Source organism: Salvelinus fontinalis, chromosome 37, assembly GCF_029448725.1.
Source record: "Salvelinus fontinalis isolate EN_2023a chromosome 37, ASM2944872v1, whole genome shotgun sequence".
NCBI classification, from domain to species: Eukaryota; Metazoa; Chordata; class Actinopteri; order Salmoniformes; family Salmonidae; genus Salvelinus; species Salvelinus fontinalis.
Genome location: NC_074701.1, coordinates 9,004,831 through 9,024,514, shown reverse-complemented (window position 1 = coordinate 9,024,514; position 19,684 = coordinate 9,004,831). Strand labels below are relative to the sequence as shown.

Below are 19,684 nucleotides of genomic sequence, written 5' to 3'. Positions count from 1 at the left end.
TGTTCCTTCAGATCTGGCAGTGTGAAACACCACTGGATCGAGATCTACTCCTTCGTCGAGCAGCTGGCTGAGAAGTTCATCAGGTAGGATCTTTCATGCTCTAGTATGGCTTGCCTCTTTCGTTTCATCTAGCCTATTTAGCTGCATCTCTGTCGTCTCAAATGGCTCCCTTTCCTTGTGTCCTCTTCTGCACGTATGTAAAGAAGCCTCTGACAGTACTGTTTAACCCCGTCTGTCTACAGCCCCATGTTACGGATGTCCTTCATCGTCTTCTCCACCCGAGGCACCACCATCATGAAACTGACAGAGGACAGGTACTGGAGTTACACACTGTCGTATATTCACAATTTCAACTGTCCATATTTTACCTTTCAAATCCCTTCAGGGGGGGGGATCTCTCTCTCACTGTATCTTACCGCTGTGTGTCCCTTAGTATTCTTAGTCTTCCCCCCCACTGTATTTGATCAGCTGTCATTCCCCTTCACAGAGAGTCCATTGACAGAGGTCTGACAGCTCTGAGGAGGGAGGCACCAGGAGGAGACACCTTCATGAACCTTGGCCTGGAGAAGGTAATACTCTCGCCCTCCGATATATCACCTCTCACTAACTAACTCATAGTATCCGGTACTGTTTTAATGCTTGACACCGATACTCTACCGTTCCGTTTCGCAGGCCAATGAACAGATACACTATGAGAACCATGGTACGTGTCTGTGTGCTGTGCTGAGCACGTGTGCTTTGTATGGGTGTGCGTTACACAGACATCTCTATACATGGCTCTGTTAGTATGTGTTTGCATGCACAGGCTGGTATTGAGGAGATATGGTGTTATCTGCTTTTAAAGGGACAGCCAGTGTGATCATTGCGCTGACTGATGGAGAACTGAATGAGTGGCAGCTTGATACTGCACAACGAGAGGTGAGTACACACGCCAGAGACAGCACTCGCAATTCAAGTTGCGAGTTCAAAAAAAAATTGTTTAGCTGATCCCCATGATGTCGGGAGACATCTTAAAAACTGTCCACTAGGAGCCAATTTTTTTAATAATAATCAAAATAAGTACCGAGAACTGGGTTTGAACACACAGTATATGGAGTGGGAGCTCACTGCTTAGGCCACTGCACCATCCGTCCACAATGAGTTAGCAAGGCGAGTCTTAGATAATAGCTAAAATTAATCGCACAGTTGTTTTTCTGTTTTAACCCTATTCCAAACCGTAATCCTTAACATAACCAATCCGAATTAATGCCTGAATTGTTAACCAATCGAAATGAATGCCTGAGGTTAACCCTTGAGTTGTTTCTGTATCCCAAACCGTAACCCCCGACTTAACCTAGTCAGAATTAATGCCTCAGCTTGTTTCTTTGTGCCTAGTATGCCTAAAACTTCTGGAGCTCATGCAGAAGCTATATCCACTAAACACAAGGGCAACGGTAAGTAGAATTACCATCAAACAGGCTTGGGTTTTGCTAAGGCGTTGTGGACGGGGGTGCTGGCTGTGCATAATCCACGAGCTCCACTTCTGAGGGTTGCGTTTTCTTTTAACTTAAAAATGGGATATTTCATCCCAAACACGTCAAAATATGACGTTTGGAGCAACATACACACACAGTTTGACACTTCATAGCGAGAGGTCAGTAGCGTCCTACTATAAAATCAAAGTTGACGTTAACAGATTGTCAAAACGGTGTGTGTTTTCTCCGTGCAGGCGCAGAGGGCACGGTCGCTTGGAGCCATAGTTTACTGTGTGGGAGTCAAAGAGTTTAATGAGACGCAGGTAACTGGCACTCATAAATACACACTCAGTAGTTCCATTCTGTGATCATCTGCAATGCAACAAGTTTATCTCCTCTGTGTGTGTGTGTGTGTGTGTGTGTGTGTGTGTGTGTGTGTGTGTGTGTGTGTGTGTGTGTGTGTGTGTGTGTGTGTGTGTGTGTGTCCTGTAGCTGGCTACCATAGCAGACACCCTGGAGCATGTATTCCCTGTCTGGGGAGGTTTCCAAGCTCTCAGGGGGATCATCAACTCGGTACGTATGGTGTCTATGCCAGAATCAAAGGATCGTTTTTGGTACTTCAAGGAATTCAACACCATACCGACATGAATGCTTCAGTGGTCCATATCTAAGAACCATTTGACCATGTATTTTCTCAGTAGATCGAGTCCTATACAGTACGTCTAGCCCATAACGACCCACTGTCTTCTGCGTTTTCATCTCTCAGATCATTAAGAAGTCCTGCATTGAGATTCTAGCTGCTGAACCGTCCAGTGTGTGTGCGGGAGGTAAGAGCTGGTAGCACCAGAGTTGGGCTACACTTCTTATGAATACCCTCTTCATAATGCATTATAGATGCATTTGAAATGCCTCGTGGGCTGTGCCCAATGGATCTTTTACTGTCAAACTGGGCTGAAAATGTTAGTTCTGCTGCCGCTCTGAGTCTCTTAGGAAGAACTTTGAAGAACCAGATTAAGCCAACTCGTGGATTCAAATAAGTACAGTGACTTCAGAAAGTATTCATACCCCTTGACTTATTCCACATTTTGTCGTGTTGCAGCCTTTATTCAGAATTGATTCAATTGGTAATTTTTCTGGAAACACATTTATAAAAAAAAGTATTCTGAAATATCTCATTTAGATATCACACCTGTGAGTCAATACATGTTAGAATCATCTTTGGCAGCTATTTCAGCTGTGAGTCTTCGTGGGTAAGTTTCTAAGAGCTTTTCATACCCAGATTGTACAATATTTGCACATTATTCTTTTAAAAATTCTTCAAGCTCTGTCAGGTTGGTTGTTGATCATTGCTAGACAGTCATTTTCAAGTCTTGCCATCGATTTTCAAGCCGATTTAATTCAAAACTATGCCACGGAGGAACATTCACTGTTAGCTTGGTAAGGAACTCCAGGATATATTTGGCCTTGTGTTTTAAGTTATTGTCCTGCTGAAGGTGAATTTGTCTCCCAGTGTCTGTTGTAAAGCAGACTGAACCAGGTTTCCCTCTAGGATTTTGCCTGTGCTGAGCTCTATTACGTTTCTTTTTATCCTAAAAAAAACTCCCAGTCCTTGCCGATGACAAGCATACCCATAACATGATGCAGCCACCACCATGCTTGAAAATACGAAGAGTGGTACTCAGTGATGTGTTGTTTTGGATTTGCCCCAAACATAACGCTTTGTATTCAGGACATAAAGTTAATTACTTTGGCACATTTTTTTGCAGTTTTAATTGAGTGCCTTATTGCAAACAGGATTCTGTACAGGCTACCTTCATTTCAGTCTGTCATTTAGGTTAGTAGAGTAACTACAATGTTGTCGATCCATCCTCAGTTTTCTCCTATAACAGCCATTAAACTCTGTAACTGTTTTCAAGTCACCATTGTCCTTATGGTGAAATCCCTGAGCGGTTTCCTTCCTCTCCGGGAACTGAGTTAGGAAGGACATCTGTATCTTTGTAGTGACCGGGTGATACACCACCCAAAGTGTAATAAATAACTTCACCATGCTCAAAGGGATATTCATTGTCTGCTTTTTTTAACCCATCTACCAATAGGTGCCCTTCTTTGCAAGGCATTGGAAAACCTCCCTTTGTGGTTGAATCTGTGTTTGAAATTCACTGCTCAACTGAGGAACCTTGCAGATAATTGTATGTGTGGGGTACAGAGATGTGGTAGTCATTCAGAAATCATGTTAAACACTATTATTGCACACAGAGTGAGTCCATGCAATTTATTATGTGACTTGATAAGCACATTTTTAGTCGTACCATAAAAAAGAGGTTGAATGCTTTTTTGACACAAGACATTTCAGCTTTTCATTTTGTATTCATTTGTGCAAAGTTCTAGAAATCATTATTCCACCCTGGCTGTATGGGGTATTGTGACACAACATCTCAATTGAATCCATTTTAAATTCAAACTGTAACACAACAACACGTGGAAAAAGTCAAGTGGTGGGAACACTTTCTGATGGAACTGTAGTTATATCGATCAAACACATGGTATCCACCATTTCCGGTTATGGTATTTGTCAAAGACAGACACCTGACAGTGATTGTGTTCTGGCCCACTGGTCCAGCTGAGGGGTCATCAGAGTACATTATCATAATGCGGTGTGTGAGGTGAGCGCATGGCCGGCCAACCATGATGACCAAGGAAGTGACAGAGAGCGTATTGTCCTGGGAAATAAGTGTGTGTGTGTGTATGTGTCCAGGACGGTCAGAGGAAATAAGTGTGTGTGTGTGTGTATGTGTGTGAGTGCATCAGGAAATTAGCTTGGCTTCTTTAAGCCTGGCTGCCTCTCTGGCCTAGTTTGCCACGTCTGATACCTTAAGTAGCCACTCTGAAAGAAAATGTGCGTGCGTGTGTGTGTGTGTGTGAGAGAGTGGTCTGGTGTCTGTAGCCAGCAGGATGGATGAGGGCTGACATGACCTTATTAGGACTCACTTACCAGAGTGCTCCTACTGTTCTGTCTCTACAGCAACCAGCGGAAGGGATTAGTGTTCACCAGACATGATCAATGTTCATTATGGAATATGAGAGAATGGGGGCGGGGGGGGGGGGGGGGGGGGGGGGGGCGGGGGGAGTAGAGATACAAAAAGAGAAGACAGAGACGGCCAAGTGCAAGAGGAAAAGAGGGAAAGAGCGAGGCAGGGAGGGAGAGAGGGGGAGAGAGAGGAAGAGTGAGAGGAAGAGCGAGAGGGAAGATACAGCTGGTCTGTATAATAATATGCTAATCAGGATCAGGAACGGCACGTCCTTGCCTGGTCAGCCTGTCACTAGACATGTCCCCAAATGTCCCAAACAGCCTAATTTACTATTTGAATAATGAGAACAGTAATGGTCAGTGAACTAAGAGACAGAATAAGTAGATTTAGAGGTTAAGTTGTCAATCAAGAGTAGCAAATGTAAATGTGATGTCTTTAATACATAGATTACGTTAGATGAAACTCTTGACCTTTTTACACTTTGCAATAATCCAGGACTGTTTCAAGCACTGTCCATTAATCTGAGATGACGCAGCTGTCTACGGCACTGCATCTCAATGACAGAGGCGTCACTATAGACCCTGGTTCGATTCCAGGCTGTATCACAACCGGCCGTGATTGGGAGTCCCATAGGGCGGCGCACAATTGGCCCAGCGTCGTCCAGGTTAGGGTTTGGCCAGGGTAAGCCGTCATTGTAAATAAGAATTTGTTCTTAACTGACTTGCCTAGTTTTATTTAACATTTATTTTTAAAAAAATACAATATAAAAATGTAACTGTTTGAATGCATTTTCAATTAAGATGTACTCTGGTATTAATTGAAAATACGTTTTCATATTACGGTGTGACAGAGTCATTCTTAACGAAGGTGGTGATTAACATGGGAACATACTGAGGCCATATGAAAGTATTTTTCCAGGAAATGCCCTAGTCCGGATGCTGTTATGAATGATAAGATGAGGGTAGAGATGGACTGGGGCTGTTTTTCACCATGAAGCCTCACCAAAAAAGGTTATGAAATGAGATAACAAAATTGCACAGGAAATGTGAGTTAGTGCTACAGTCGCTTCAGGATTTAGATAAGATTTTACTGTCTATATGGATCTCTCCTCCTGTCATGAGCCCACCGCACAATGATGGCAGCAAACACACATACATAGTAACACGCAAACACACATAGACCTTCTTCCAGTCCACACACAAGCACAACCAGACGCTCTTTTAACCAGCGTACACACACACGTCCCTCACACTGATATAAAGTGACCAGGCCGCACTGCCTGCAAACAGGCCATCAGATTGGACAGTGAACGCCAGCCACGCTATCTAACCTGACAGCACTGATCACACACACACACACACACACACACACACACACACACACACACACACACACACACACACACACACACACACACACACACACACACACACACACACACACACACACACACACACACAGGCCAGTGAGAGGTGGTCCTGCTATCTAACCTGACAGCAGAGATTGCTGCTTTCATTAACATCTGACCTCTCACCCCGCCTCCCCCTTGCCTCCCCCTTCTCTCCGTATTTCCCTATACCCCCAACCCCTCGTCCCCATTACTGTCCCGTCGCACTAACGTGATTGAAGTGGCCACAATCGGACATGCCAAATCCCCCTACAAACACAGACACGCACATGCAAACACACACACACACACAGCCCTGGCCTATCAACACACACAGCTTTGCCCACGCGAGGCGACAAGAGCACTAGTGACAAGTCACAAGCCCTTGACGCTCTTGTAAGATGGCGTCATACTGAATGGCCACCGTTTTGCGAGCTCTGACCCGACTTTGCTATTTTATTTTGCCGTTTATTTGTACATTATTTTCACTAAATGTATCCGCTATCGTTTCTTATAACTGACAAGAACTTTTGAACAGCAGATCGGCAGTTATTTACCTAAATTCCGCCTTCGACTCATCTGTTCTGGGCTCTTTCTGTAATTCCGACCCAATTTTTGGGTTATCCAAGAGAAAACGCCGGCGTTATAGAGGCAAGAGAGGGGGAGTACTTGCTAGATTAAGACGAAGGGAAAACTAGCCACTGCTTCCCTCCATTCCATTGGCCAATGTACAGTCACCTGATAATAAGATGGATGACCTCCGATCGCCGATTTGCTACCAACGGGACTCTCGTAACTGCAATAGTCTCTGCTTTTCTGAAACATGGCTTTCGGACAAGATACCTGATTGTCAAATGCCTTTTCAGCTGTTACTGTGACATTCCACCTCAGGAAAAGAAAAATAACAAGATAGCACTTAACAAACTATGAGGCTATAAACAATCAGGAAAACTTGCACCCGGAGGCTGCTTTCCTTGTTGCTGGCTATTTTAATTCCGCATCATTAAGTTACGTGATGCCCAACTTCCATCAACACGTCTCCTTTGCCACTAGGGCCGAAAAAGTCCTAGACCTCTATAACTCTACCCACAAGCAAGCAAGAATACAAGGCTCTCCCTCGTCCCCCCAGTCAGCAAATCAGATCATGACTCCGTACTCCTGCTTCCTGTTTACTCGCAGAATGTCAAATGGGAAGTACCTGTGACTCGCTATGTTGAGAAATGGTAATCAGAATCAGAGATTATGCTGCAGGACTGCTTTGCTAGCGCTGATTGGAATATGTTCAGAGACTCCACCGATAACATCGACGAGCTAGCCACCTCTGCCATCATTAGAAATGAATCGGAGACGTTGTCCCCACAGTGAAGGTTTGCTGCTTCCCCAATCAAAAGCCCTGGATTAACACCAAGGATGGCGCTAAACCAAAGGACAGGGCTACCGCACACAGGGCTATCACAGACAACCCTAAGGGTACAGCTGAGGACAACAAGTACAAGAAGTCCCGCTATGACCTCCGCAGAGTCATAATATATATATTTTTTAAAGCTACCAGGCATATTCACAGTCATTTTCAACCTCTTTGAAAAGCTATGAAAAGCTATGAAAAGCATCATCCCAGACCCTCTAGACCCACTCCAATTTGCATACCGCCCCGACAGATCCATAGACGACACAATCTCATTCGCACTCCACACCGCCTCTTTCACAGCTAGGTAAGAGGAATACCTACAGTTGAAGTTGAAGTTTACATACATCTTAGCCAAATACATTTTAACTCAGTTTTTCACAATTCCTGACATTTAATCCTAGTAAAAGTTAGGATCACCACTTTATTTTAAGAATGTGAAATGTCAGAATAATAGTAGAGAGAATGATTTATTACAGTTTTTTTTTCTTTCATCACATTCCCAGTGGGTCAGAAGTTTACATACACTCAATTAGTATTTGGTAGCATTGCCTTTAAATTGTTTAACTTGGGTAAAACGTTTCGGGTAGCCTTCCACAAGCTTCCCACAATAAGTTGGGTGAATTTTGGCCCATTCCTCCTGACAGAGCTGGTGTAACTGAGTCAGGTTTGTAGGCCTCCTTGCTCGCACACACTTTTTCAGTTCTGCCCAAACATTTTCTATAGGATTGAGGTCAGGGCTTTGTGATGGCCACTCCAATACCTTGACTTTGTTGTCCTTAAGCCATTTTGCCACAACTTTGGAAGTATGCTTGGGGTCATTGTCCATTTGGAAGACCCATTTGCGACCAAGCTTTAACTTCTTGACTGATGTCTTGAGATGTTGCTTCAATATATCCATATAATTTTCCTTCCTCATGATGCCATCTATTTTGTGAAATGCACCAGTCCCTCCTGCAGCAAAGCACCCCCACAACATGATGCTGCCATCCCCGTGCCTCATGGTAGGGATGGTGTTCTTCAGCTTGCAAGCCTCCCCCTTTTTCCTTCAAACATAACGATGGTCATTATGGCCAAACAGTCAACTTAGTGTACGTAAACTTCTGACCGACTGAAATTGTGATGCAGTGAATTACAAGTGATAAGTGAGCTATAAGTTAAATAATCTGTCTGTAAACAATTGTTGGAAAAATGACTTGTGTCATGCACAAAGTAGATGTCCTAAACGACTTGCCAAAACTATAGTTTGTTAACAAGAAATTTGTGGAGTGATTGAAAAACTAGTTTTATTGACTCCAACCTAAGTGTATGTTAACTTCTGACTTCAGCTGCACGTGAGAATGCTGTTCATTGACTACAGCTCAGTGTTCAACACCATTCAAAAAACCAATCCAAGGAATATTCCATATTGTTGTGTTTCTAGGAATTGATATTTGTTCTTGTAGAATACTTTACATTTTCTTCCTTTCTTGTTAATATTCTTAGGTTTATCCCCCAAAAATAGACGCAAAAAGATTCTGGGGATGAGCAAGCAAATCTTCAATATTTACCCATTGTTCCTCTTTAAAGCATTTAACTATATATCGCAAGTAATAGCCCCGGGTGGTGAAATTGACACAATCCAAGTCTGGATGGTTAAAACCACCATAAGACTGAAGAAGATGTAAATCTGTCCTTTTTATTCAGAGTTTTATATATATATATTGTCTGTTACGAGCGAGTATACTTTTTAAAGAGTGTCTTCGTTGGGGTAGGTGGTATTACCGAGAGTAAGTATAAAACATTTGTGAGCCATGTCCTTCTGAAGCGGTGTATTCAATCTGTTAAATGTATGGGACGATTGATCCATTTGATTAGACCTGTTTTCATATGATTGAATAATGGGATGAAGTTATCATTATATATTTGTTGTTCGTTGTCACTTATTAATAAGCATCCTAAATCTTTGATATTTTTTGTGGTCCATTTAAAGGATTGCTGTAAATCATCTTTTTTCTATTGCCATTATTTTGCTTCTTTTCCGCATGCATTTTATATCCTGAAATGTTTAAGTATTCTGAAAATATTTTTTAGCAAGGAGGACATTGCGTTTTCAATATTGGTCAGGTATATCAGGAGATCATCCGCAAATAAGTTTAGTTTATATTCATGTTTATTCATCCTGATACCTGTTACGTTTGGGTCATGTCTAATTATTTCTCCAAGCAGTTCAATTGCTAGTGTAGACTTTTCTAAAGCAATTTCATCCGATAATGTATTATTTGTGCAAATATTTCTTTGCTTTAGGACAGTGCATTCGGAAAGTATTCAGACCCCTTGACTTTTTCCACTTTTTGTTACATTCCCAGCCTTATTCTAAAATGTATTAAATAATTTTTTCCACTCATAAATCTAAACCCAAAACCCCATAAGGACAAAGCGAAAACAGGTGTTTAGAATTTTTTGCAAATGTATTAAAATAAAATATAAAATGACTTTATTTAAGTATACGTATTCAGACCCTTTGCTATGAGACTTGAAATAGAGCTCAGGTGCATCCTGTTTCCGTAGATCATCCTTGAGATGTTTTTACAACTTGATTGGAGTCTACCCGTGGTAAATTCAATTGATTGGGTCTTCTCAGACCCATTTATACCCCTCCATACAACTACTTACCTATCCATTCTCCTTCATTCACATACAATATTTACCTTAAGCTTCCGCACGCCCATTCTCTCCAACCCCCCTACACGTGTTCATATTCCCCCTCCTTCACTCTACCATTCATAAAGCACAGATACATACACACATCTACTCACACCCTCTCGCCCACACATTACACACACATTCATTGAACAGTTACTGACAATTATTGACATACATGCTATATTTCCTATTTTCTACGGTCTTTTCTGTGTCTATGTATCTCATTGCCGTTGGCTAATTCTATTTTTACTTCCTAGAGAAGAACAGGTACTTGGGGACAATAGATTCAAGGTTGTGTTGGGGGGAGGGGGAAATAATATAGTCTCAACATAACATATCTTGTGCATCACTGTATGTAGCGTAGTGTGCTTATCACCTTTTTCCGCTTCTTTTTAGGGCATTGGGCTCTCTTTCACCTGGAAAGGTTTCCTGTAGCCTGTTCAGAGCTTCATCGGCACTTGTGCCCTCCATCCTCTGTGTTCCCTTCCATACCCACTGCACTGCCAGGAATCAGAGTTGAGACTTGATTTTTAACTCCAATGACTGCCTGATCAGAATAAATTGTGTGCGTTTTTTCCTCAGCTTAGCAGACAGGTCTCTTTTTCCCTTGTGCCTTCAGAATGTTGACTTTGGTTTAATAGTTCCACAGCTTAAAGATGGACACGCAAGGGTATTTATCGCTTCAGATCCTCTGGTGATACATCTACGCCAAGCTCCTCTGAAATCAGCTTGATTGCGTAGCTGGAAAGGTCTCCTTTTTCCTTGTCTTCCGGGAGGGACAATATTCTCATGTTGTTTGGTCTCATTCTGTTTTCTAGCTGGTGCAGTTCATCTTCTAAAGATTGCACATTTGCTTCCAGAAGGGCAATTTTGTTGTCCTGTTCATCCATGCGCCCCCGCCCCACTTATATGCATATCTGACACGATAGACTCTTCTTTCATTTTGAGCAAATCTACTTTTTTAACAACAGATTGTAACAGTTCATTTGTTTTGGTGAGCATTTTAGCAATTTTTTCCTGTCACACCCTGATCTGTTTCACCTGTCTTTGTGCTTGTCTCCACCCCCCTCCCGGTGTCGCCCATCTTCCTCATTATCCCCAGTGTATTTATACCTGTGTTCTCTGTTTGTCTGTTGTCAGTTCGTTTTGTTTTGTCAAGCCTACCAGCGTTTTTTCCCCGTGCTCTTGTCTGTCTCTAGTTCCTGTTTTCTAGCTTTCACGGTTTTTGACCATTCTGCCTGCCCTAACCCTGCCTGTCGTTCTGTATCTGGTCACACCACCCTGGATTACTGACCTCTGCCTGCCCTGACCCTGAGCCTGCCTGCTGTTCTGTATCTTTCGGACTCTGCTCTGGACTACTGACCTCTGCCTGCCCTTGACCTGTCTTTTGCCTGCCCCCCTGTTCTAGTAATACACTTTTGTTCCTTCGAAGCTGTCTGCATCTGGTTCTTCTCCTGAGCCTTGACATTTCCTAGATATACTTTATCCGTTCATTGCTCTAATTTGTATCTCCAAGTTGTTCTTCGTCTTTTCCTCTAAGGGAAGCTATGGCTTGTTGGGTTCGAGTCGCAGCGTCGCTTTACCCACAGATTGGTTCGCTGTTGTATACAACTGACCGCTCACGCTCTCACGTTTGCTTGGGGATATATTGAGTTATCGATTTCAGTACCTTATGTTCTTTTGAGTACTACATTGAGATTTTATAACTACATTGTTGGGTTTTGAGCTTGCAGGAAAGGCATTTCACTGTACTTGTCCATGTGACATTAAAACTTGAAACTTAAACAGCACGCGCACACACACACACACACACGCACGCACTAGATACAGCCAATGAATACAGCTCTCGGCGTCACAGCCAAACGCAAATGTGACCAACAGTGAGAGAAAGAGCAGAACATCTTCAAATGTGGTACTAAATATCACGACACGAAGAACACGAAGGACTTCGATTTTTCATTAGTGCCGAACATGATATTCCCTTCAATACAGCAACATAACTGATTATGAGGTATTGGTGGCATTTCAGCGAGAGGGACAATGTCTTACCTTAGTTGCCTTGACCTTTTTGAAACACTGTTTTTCCCCTGTGGGGGAACACACACACCGTGATGTTTTCATCCAGGGAATTGCACACTTTCTGTCGCTTTAAATGTTAAAGGTGTGGCGAATGTTCATTTCTATTAGAAGGGATGAGGCTCGAATATTCCACAGTGCACGTCAAAGAGCACACACAAACGTGCGTGAAGGAATACACACACAGACACACCGTTGATGTCATAGGTAAGGTCAGATCTACTCTGTTTCTGCTGGTAACCCTGCAGACCGCTTTCTAAGCGAGCGTTTTTCCCCCCTCTCTACAACAAATGCTGTACACACATGCACACACTGACACACACACTCACATTCCAGCATATGCTGGTTAGCTTCCATCAATGCGCTTTAGTGGTGCCTGGGGGGACCGAAAGGTCAGAGTCACACACACACATATTCCTGTCCACACACACATACAGTCACTCAAAACCCTCCCGGCTGTGCAGGCAGAGATTTGTGAACAGCAGCACTTTTAGCATTAGCACCAGTGGAGCATATGCCTGTACACACACGCACCACGCACATCAACACACACACACACACAACGTTAGCACCAGTGGAGCATATGCTGGTTGTTTTTCTCCTGCTTGAGTTGAGTCTTCCTGAAAGGTTAAGCATGGAGCACATAAGAGAGCAGGCAAAGAGAGAGAGACACACACACACACACACACACACACACACACACACACACACACACACACACAGAGGCCTCAGGCTGTGAACACTTTCTAATGTAAAACAGGGCCACATGAGACAAAGGCAGAGAAGTGCTACTGCGATCCTCATGGTCATATTTTTCAAACACATTTTTTACTCGACTACTTTGCTCGAAAATTATATAATACATGCAAATAACGTTGAATGGTTGGAGATAAATGGTTCTTACCGTTTCTGTTTCTTTCTCTCAGAGTCGTTTCAGGTGGTAGTTCGAGGGAACGGTTTTCTCCACGCCAGAAACACCGACCAGGTCCTCTGTAGCTTCAAACTCAACGACACACACACTCTGGGTGAGACACACAAACACAGATGTTTATGTAAGAAATGGGGACATCCATTTTGTCTATAATTATATACTAAGAACATGTCTAATGAATCTCTCTCTCACACACACAAATACTCACACAGACATGTTTTCTGTATTTATTTGCAACATTAAAGCTACAGTACACAGTTGAAACAAGTGGTCACTGCTCCTCTGTTTTGGTAAAATATAGCTGAGGGATGGCCCTGGAGAAATGTAGCCACCCTCAAATTCATAGACAAAGCCATGGACTGATTATCCAATTATAGTTTAAACCATGTTTTGAGGCTATACAGTGTATGTTTATGCAAACATTGGAGTAAAACAAGCTTATATTTTGGGTTCTGATGGGTTACGAAAGTTGAACTAAGCTCATGAGGCATTTATGATTTATATTCTTTAAGAATCAATGTGTATGGGCCTACTGACTGGCGCAGTGGTCTGCAAACCCGGGTCTGATCCCGCGCTGTGTCGCAGCCGGCCACGACCGGGAGACCCATGAGACGGCACACAATTGGCCCAGCGTCGTCCAGGTTAGGGAAGGGTTTGGCCAGCTGGGATGTCCTTGTCCCATTGCGCTCTAGCGACTCCTTGTGGTGGTCCGGGCGCATACACGCTGACTTCGGTCGCCAGATGTACGGTGTTTTCTCCGACACATTGGTGTGGCTGGGTTCCGGGTTAAGCGAGCAGTGCGTCAAGAAGCAGTGCGGCTTGGCAGGGTCGTGTTTCGCATGGCTCTTGACCTTCGCCTTTCCCGAGAACCGTACGGGAGTTGCAGCGATGGGACAAGACTGTAACTACCAATTGGATATCACGAAATTGGGGTAAAAACAATCACAAATAGTGAAGCAACGGGTATGTATCATTCATTTAGAAGTCCAAAAATGAATGTAGCAACTAAGGATTCTAGCTTTAATATGACGTTAAACCTCTTCAATTAACAGAATATCATGTTTCTTTAGATGAGAGGCCTGCTGGTGTAGAGGAAACGTTCCTGCTCTGTCCTGCTCCTGTTATAGAGGAAGTAGGAAGGTAAGTTACTCCTTTACCTACTGCAGTATTCCAGTGTATTCTTCAAACCTGCACGGTCCTAGAGTGCTACAGGAAGTTAAGGCATTAGTTCCAGCCGACTATCCTGCACACTCTGTAGCGCTCTGCCACTGCTGCTGGATTGGTAGATTGGTTTAGCAGATCAGTGTCCTTGAAACGAATTAGGGCCAAAGTCGTTTGTTGCTGTGATCAATCAGTCACCGCTAACAACCTTAGACAGTAATCAGCGAGAGAAAGAGTTAGAGAGAGGAAAGAATAGAGGAGGAGAGATGTCGAGCCTAGGAACATGGTTTAATGAGACTTGGGGGGAAAAACGTGGGAGAAAGACAGAGTGTGTGTGCGTCGAAGTTTGCTTGTGTGCACGTGAGTGTGCGTATGAGTGTGTGTATGAACACAGTCACTACGTATGCCATGTCTAAAGCCTTCACCTCAGCATCCTCCATAGCCACCCCAAATTTGAGAGCACCTCAGGGGGCAGAGAAAGATCTACTCTGGGCTGGAAGCTGGGGCAAACTGCCCCCCAGCCCAGCGGATAATTATACCGCTGTCCCCGAACCAACTGACACCTCCAGGTGATCTACTGTCTTGTTGCTGTCACTCAGAAGTATGGGGAGCGCTTGAGATTTTCTTGACTCGCGGTTAGATCGATTCACCACCGCAACACCACTCTCAAAGACACTATTTGTTAAGCTGTAGCAAGGAGAGAGAGTATATTATGTGTCTTTGTTTACTGTGACATTGGATTTAGAAGTTGGTTTGGTGAGTGTATTTTATTTCTCAATTTCTCTGTCTGTTATTAGTCAGTATATAATTAGTCTGCTTAGGGATGGATCGAAATGTACAGAATGGTTACCTGGAGGAGGGAGGGTCATGCTTTTTCGATTTCAGTCAAAGGGAGGGTTTAGTATTTGTTAAATCTAGTCCGGCGGAGGGTCAATATTTCAATATTTCTCAGTGTTTAAGAATGAATACCTTATTAGGCTAGATATCGATGTGTGCCCGATGCTGTCCCCCATTTTTGATTCTCCACTTCGCTCGCAATATCAAGTGCGCTTATAGGCTATTTAATGCATTCTCAGTCATTAACCATAACCTATAGGCTATAGGCTACAAAGTGCATGCTGGGAGAAGCACATAACAAAGGCTATATTTTTTAGATGGCTGCTGGGATGGTGTAATTAAATAAAACTGCAGCGGATATTCCATACCTGAGTCCCGGCCTGCTCGGCTCTTGCTGATCCAAAACGTTTTTGTGTGCTGCTTAACCAATGGCTGTGCTGCGTAGGAGGAAGAGAGTCAAAAGGTTTCTTCTGACATTTTGTTGTTGTTGATTAAGCCTAGTCCAAAAATCTTGCACGTGGACTAGCCTATAGCCTAAATTCTGTTCAGTTTGAAATTGAGAGCGTGGAGATTAGAAGGAGGAACGGAGGTCAACTTTGATAGCATGCTATTACTATATTTGATTTGATTTTACACAATATGTTACTTGCCCATTATGTATTTATCAGAGTAATTCAACTGTCAATTAGCCGGATTCAAGTAACTTACAATGTGGTGCTGAAACATGAAGCAGTAGCAGATGCAGCAGACACAATACCCCATAATGACAACACAAAAAAAAATGTTTTTATATGTTCACACATTTATTCAAAATAAAAACCAGAAATACCTTATTTACATAAGTATTCAGACCCTTTGCTATGAGACTTGAAATTGAACTCAGGTGCATCCTGTTTCCATTGATCATCCTTGAGTCCACCTGTTGTAAATTCAATTGATTGTACATGATTTGGAAAAGCACACACCTGTCTATATAAGGTCCCACAGTTGAGAGTGCCTGTCAGAGCATAAACCAAGCCACGAGGTCAAAGGAATTGTCCGTAGAGCTCCAAGACAGGATTGTGTGGAGGCACAGATCTGGGGAAAAGTACCCAAAAATGTCTGCAGCATTGAAAGTCCCAAAGAACACAGTGGCCTCCATCATTCTTAAATTGAAGAAGTTTGGAAACACCAAGACTTTTCCTAGAGCTGGCCACCCGGCCAAACTGAGCAATTGGAGGAGAAGGGCCTTGTTCAGGGAGGTGACTAAGAACCTCTACCGAGCACCTACCCCGGGTCCGGGAGCCCCCCCCACCCCCCCCCCCCACACTGATTAGCATCGCTAGCATAGCGTCACAATTAAATAGTAGCATCTAAATGTCATTAAATCACAAGTCCAAGACACCTAATGAAAGATACAGATCCTGTGAATAAAGCCACCATTTCAGATTTTTATAATGTTTTACAGGGAAGACACAATATGTAAATCTATTAGCTAAACACGTTAGCAAAAGACACAATTTTTTTACTCCACAATAGTTTTTTCCTGCGTCAGTAGCTATCACTAATTCGACTAAATGAAAATATATATAGCCACTAACCAAGAAACAAATTCATAAGATGACAGTCTGATATCATATTTATGGTATAGCATAGTTTTTTTTTTTTAAATGTGCATTTTTCAGGTATAAATCACAGTTCTACATTGCAGCTGCAATCTGAAATAATGCCGATGCAGCCAGAACAATTACAGAGACCAACGTCATATAACTAATTACTTGTCTTAAAACATTTCAGAAAAAATACACAGCGTACAGATATTGAAAGCCCAACATCTGGTGAATCCAAACAATATTTCAGATTTATTAAATGTTTTATAGCGAAAACAAAATGTATCGCTAAATTAGCATAGCCACGCCAGCCAGAACCAGCTGGGCGCGCCCGACCAGTTCACATGCACGACAGATATATGAAATAACATCGTAAATTGGGTCTTACTATTGCTGATCTTTCATCAGAATGTTGATCAACGTGTCCTTAGTCCTGATGAGTCTTTCAATCCATTCACAGTGGCAACTTTCCCTCTTCATTTAGCATAGGTACTGGTCGACTGGCACGGTTCTGTCCAAAGTTAAAAAACTCACAGAACGGAACACGGCAAAACTCCCGAAAAAATTCAAATAATCTGATTAAACTATATTGAAAAAACATACATTAAGATGATATGGTCACATGTATCAAACAAACTTCGAGACGGAGATAGTTTTCATCCGTAACGGCAGCAAAACAGAAGACAATCGCACCTGCAAATCCCGCGATTCAGAGAACCGGAAGTTGTCGGTCACGCCAAAGAAATAGGTCTTATTTCACGTCAGTACAAGATAAACAAAAAATTTCTCCTCTGGCGTCCTCTTGACACCCAGAGGAAGACGAATGAAGTGTGTTTCGGGTCATAGGTGGCGTGACCATATATAGGCAGAGCGTTGAAGCGAGCATACACATCTTGCATTCTTCTTCTTGATCAGGGAAAGTGCTGTCAAATGACTTGTGTTTCACTTAGAGACAAAATTTAAACGGTTTTTAGAAACTATAGATTGTTTTCTATCCAATGGTATTAATTATATGCATATAGTAGGAGCAATAATTGAATAAGAGGCAGTTTAATCTGTAGAGGAAATTATGCTAATGGTAAACAGCACCCCCTGTATTCTCAAGAGGTTAAAAAAATAAAAAATAACGGAAAAGTGGTGCATATGCATATGTAAGTGCATATGTATTCACCCCCTTTGCTATGAAGCCCCTAAATAAGATCTGATGCAACCAATTACCTTCAGAAGTCACATAATTAGTTAAATAAAGTCAATCTGTGTGCAATCTAAGTGTCACATGATCTCAGTATATATACACCCGTTCTGAAAAGCCCCAGAGTATACAACACCACTAAGCAAGGGGCACCACCAAGCACCACCATGAAGACCAAGGAGCTCTCCAAACAGATCAGGGACAAAGTTGTGGAGAAGTACAAATCAGGGTTGGGTTGTAAAAAATATGGACAGATACTCCAGCGGAGATTGGAGTATCTGTCCACAGGACCATTTTAAGCCGTACACTCCACAGAGCTGGGATTTACTGAAGAGTGGCCAGAAAAAGTCATTGCTGAAAGAAAAAAATAAGCAAACACATTTGGTGTTCGCAAAAGGAATTCTGGGAGACTCCCCAAACATATGGAAGAAGTTACTCTTGTCAGGTTTGACTAAAATTGAGCTTTTTGGCCATGAAGGAAAACGCTATGTCTGGCGCAAACCAAACACCTCTCATCACCCCGAGAACACCATCCCCACAGTGAAGCATGGTGGTGGCAGCATCACGCTGGGATGTTTTTCATTGGCAGGGCCTGGGAAACTGGTCAGAATTGAAGAAATGATGGATGGCGCTAAATACAGGGAAATTCTTGAGGGAAACCTGTTTCAGTCTTCCAGAGATTTGAGACTGGGACGGAGGTTCACCTTCCAGCAGGACAATGACCCTAAGCAAAACACTCGAGTGGTTTAAGGGGAAACATTTTTAAAGTACCATGCAGATTCAATTATTTGCAAACAGGGACAGTTTCGTTGCAAACAAGACACACTGATTTGGCATTGGAGAAATATGACAAGATAAACACATAGGCCTATCTCTCTGTCCATTCTTAGCCTGTAATTTCAGTAATTTGTGTGGTATTAAAAAAAGTTTCTGGTGATATGTAAAAATGACATAGAATTGCATGAACATCTTTTAAAAGGCACTTTTTTCTTATACTGCAAATACAATGATAGATTCGTACAATGCTTTTACTATAAAGGAGATCTTTCCACCCCTACTCTTGTCCACATGGTCTGCAAACCCACAACCTTCTGGCCCGCAGCCCACGTTGACACGTAATGCTTACTGAACAAAGAACTTATTCTAAAACTGCGTATCTAAGGCTCTGGTCTGTCCAAGAAGTGAGGGTAAACAGTAGATATGTTCTCTTCTATCCACTTTGTTTTAATTATTATTTTGGGTTTAGTGGAGGGTCACTTGTTTTTTCTTCAAGCTCTCAGGGAGAGTTTAGGTCAAATATGTTTCGCTGAAGGGAGGGCCATCTTTTTGCATTTCAGGGGTCTGATTTTCTCAATGTGACCCTTGTTATAAATAATGTTCACTCCCTTAAACCAACTCCTTGTATACTGTTCAGCAAGAACTAGAACGGTAGAAAAGGGCAGTCAATACCTGGCTGTCAGGTTGGCTCGTGCCCACAACCACACCCTCACCCCCCACTCCCTATGGGCATAATTGTGCTGCTTCTCCATTTCTGTGCCCATAATTGTGCCCACGAGTCTCTGTGTTGTTCTATTACTGTTACTGAGTCACCCCATTAGTACATGCTCTACCAACAACACTTGGGGCATGTGAGTAAGAGGAAATCAACTGTGAACAACCCAAGGGCAAGACGATGAGGCCTGTTTTTATGTGTTTACCCTAGAAAGGTCATCGTATTTCTATCTTTCACACTTGTCTGATAATGCATAATCATAAGGTTATTTTTAAAAAACATGATGGTTGATGGTTTTGTTATGTATCATTAATAATACTCTATGTCTAACCGCACTGAGTATACCAAACCCCTCCCCCTTTTGCCCTCAGAACAGACTCAATTTGTCAGGGCATGGACTCTACAAGGTGTCGAAAGTGTTCCACAGTGATGCTGGCCCATGTTGA

At 42.7% G+C, this 19,684-nt stretch overlaps 1 protein-coding gene across 1 annotated transcript in view; it reads left to right on the top strand.

Moving 5' to 3' along the window:
• Window positions 1-19,684, top strand: part of LOC129836077 (anthrax toxin receptor 1-like) — a 58,971-nt gene that overhangs the window by 4,186 nt on the left and 35,101 nt on the right. Inside the window, exons 2-11 of the mRNA XM_055901850.1 lie at window positions 12-83; window positions 243-314; window positions 488-569; window positions 673-703; window positions 845-918; window positions 1,709-1,777; window positions 1,947-2,027; window positions 2,221-2,281; window positions 12,963-13,061; window positions 14,038-14,107. Of these exons, the coding sequence (XP_055757825.1) occupies window positions 12-83; window positions 243-314; window positions 488-569; window positions 673-703; window positions 845-918; window positions 1,709-1,777; window positions 1,947-2,027; window positions 2,221-2,281; window positions 12,963-13,061; window positions 14,038-14,107 (711 nt within the window). The remainder of the gene's footprint in view (window positions 1-11; window positions 84-242; window positions 315-487; window positions 570-672; window positions 704-844; window positions 919-1,708; window positions 1,778-1,946; window positions 2,028-2,220; window positions 2,282-12,962; window positions 13,062-14,037; window positions 14,108-19,684) is intronic.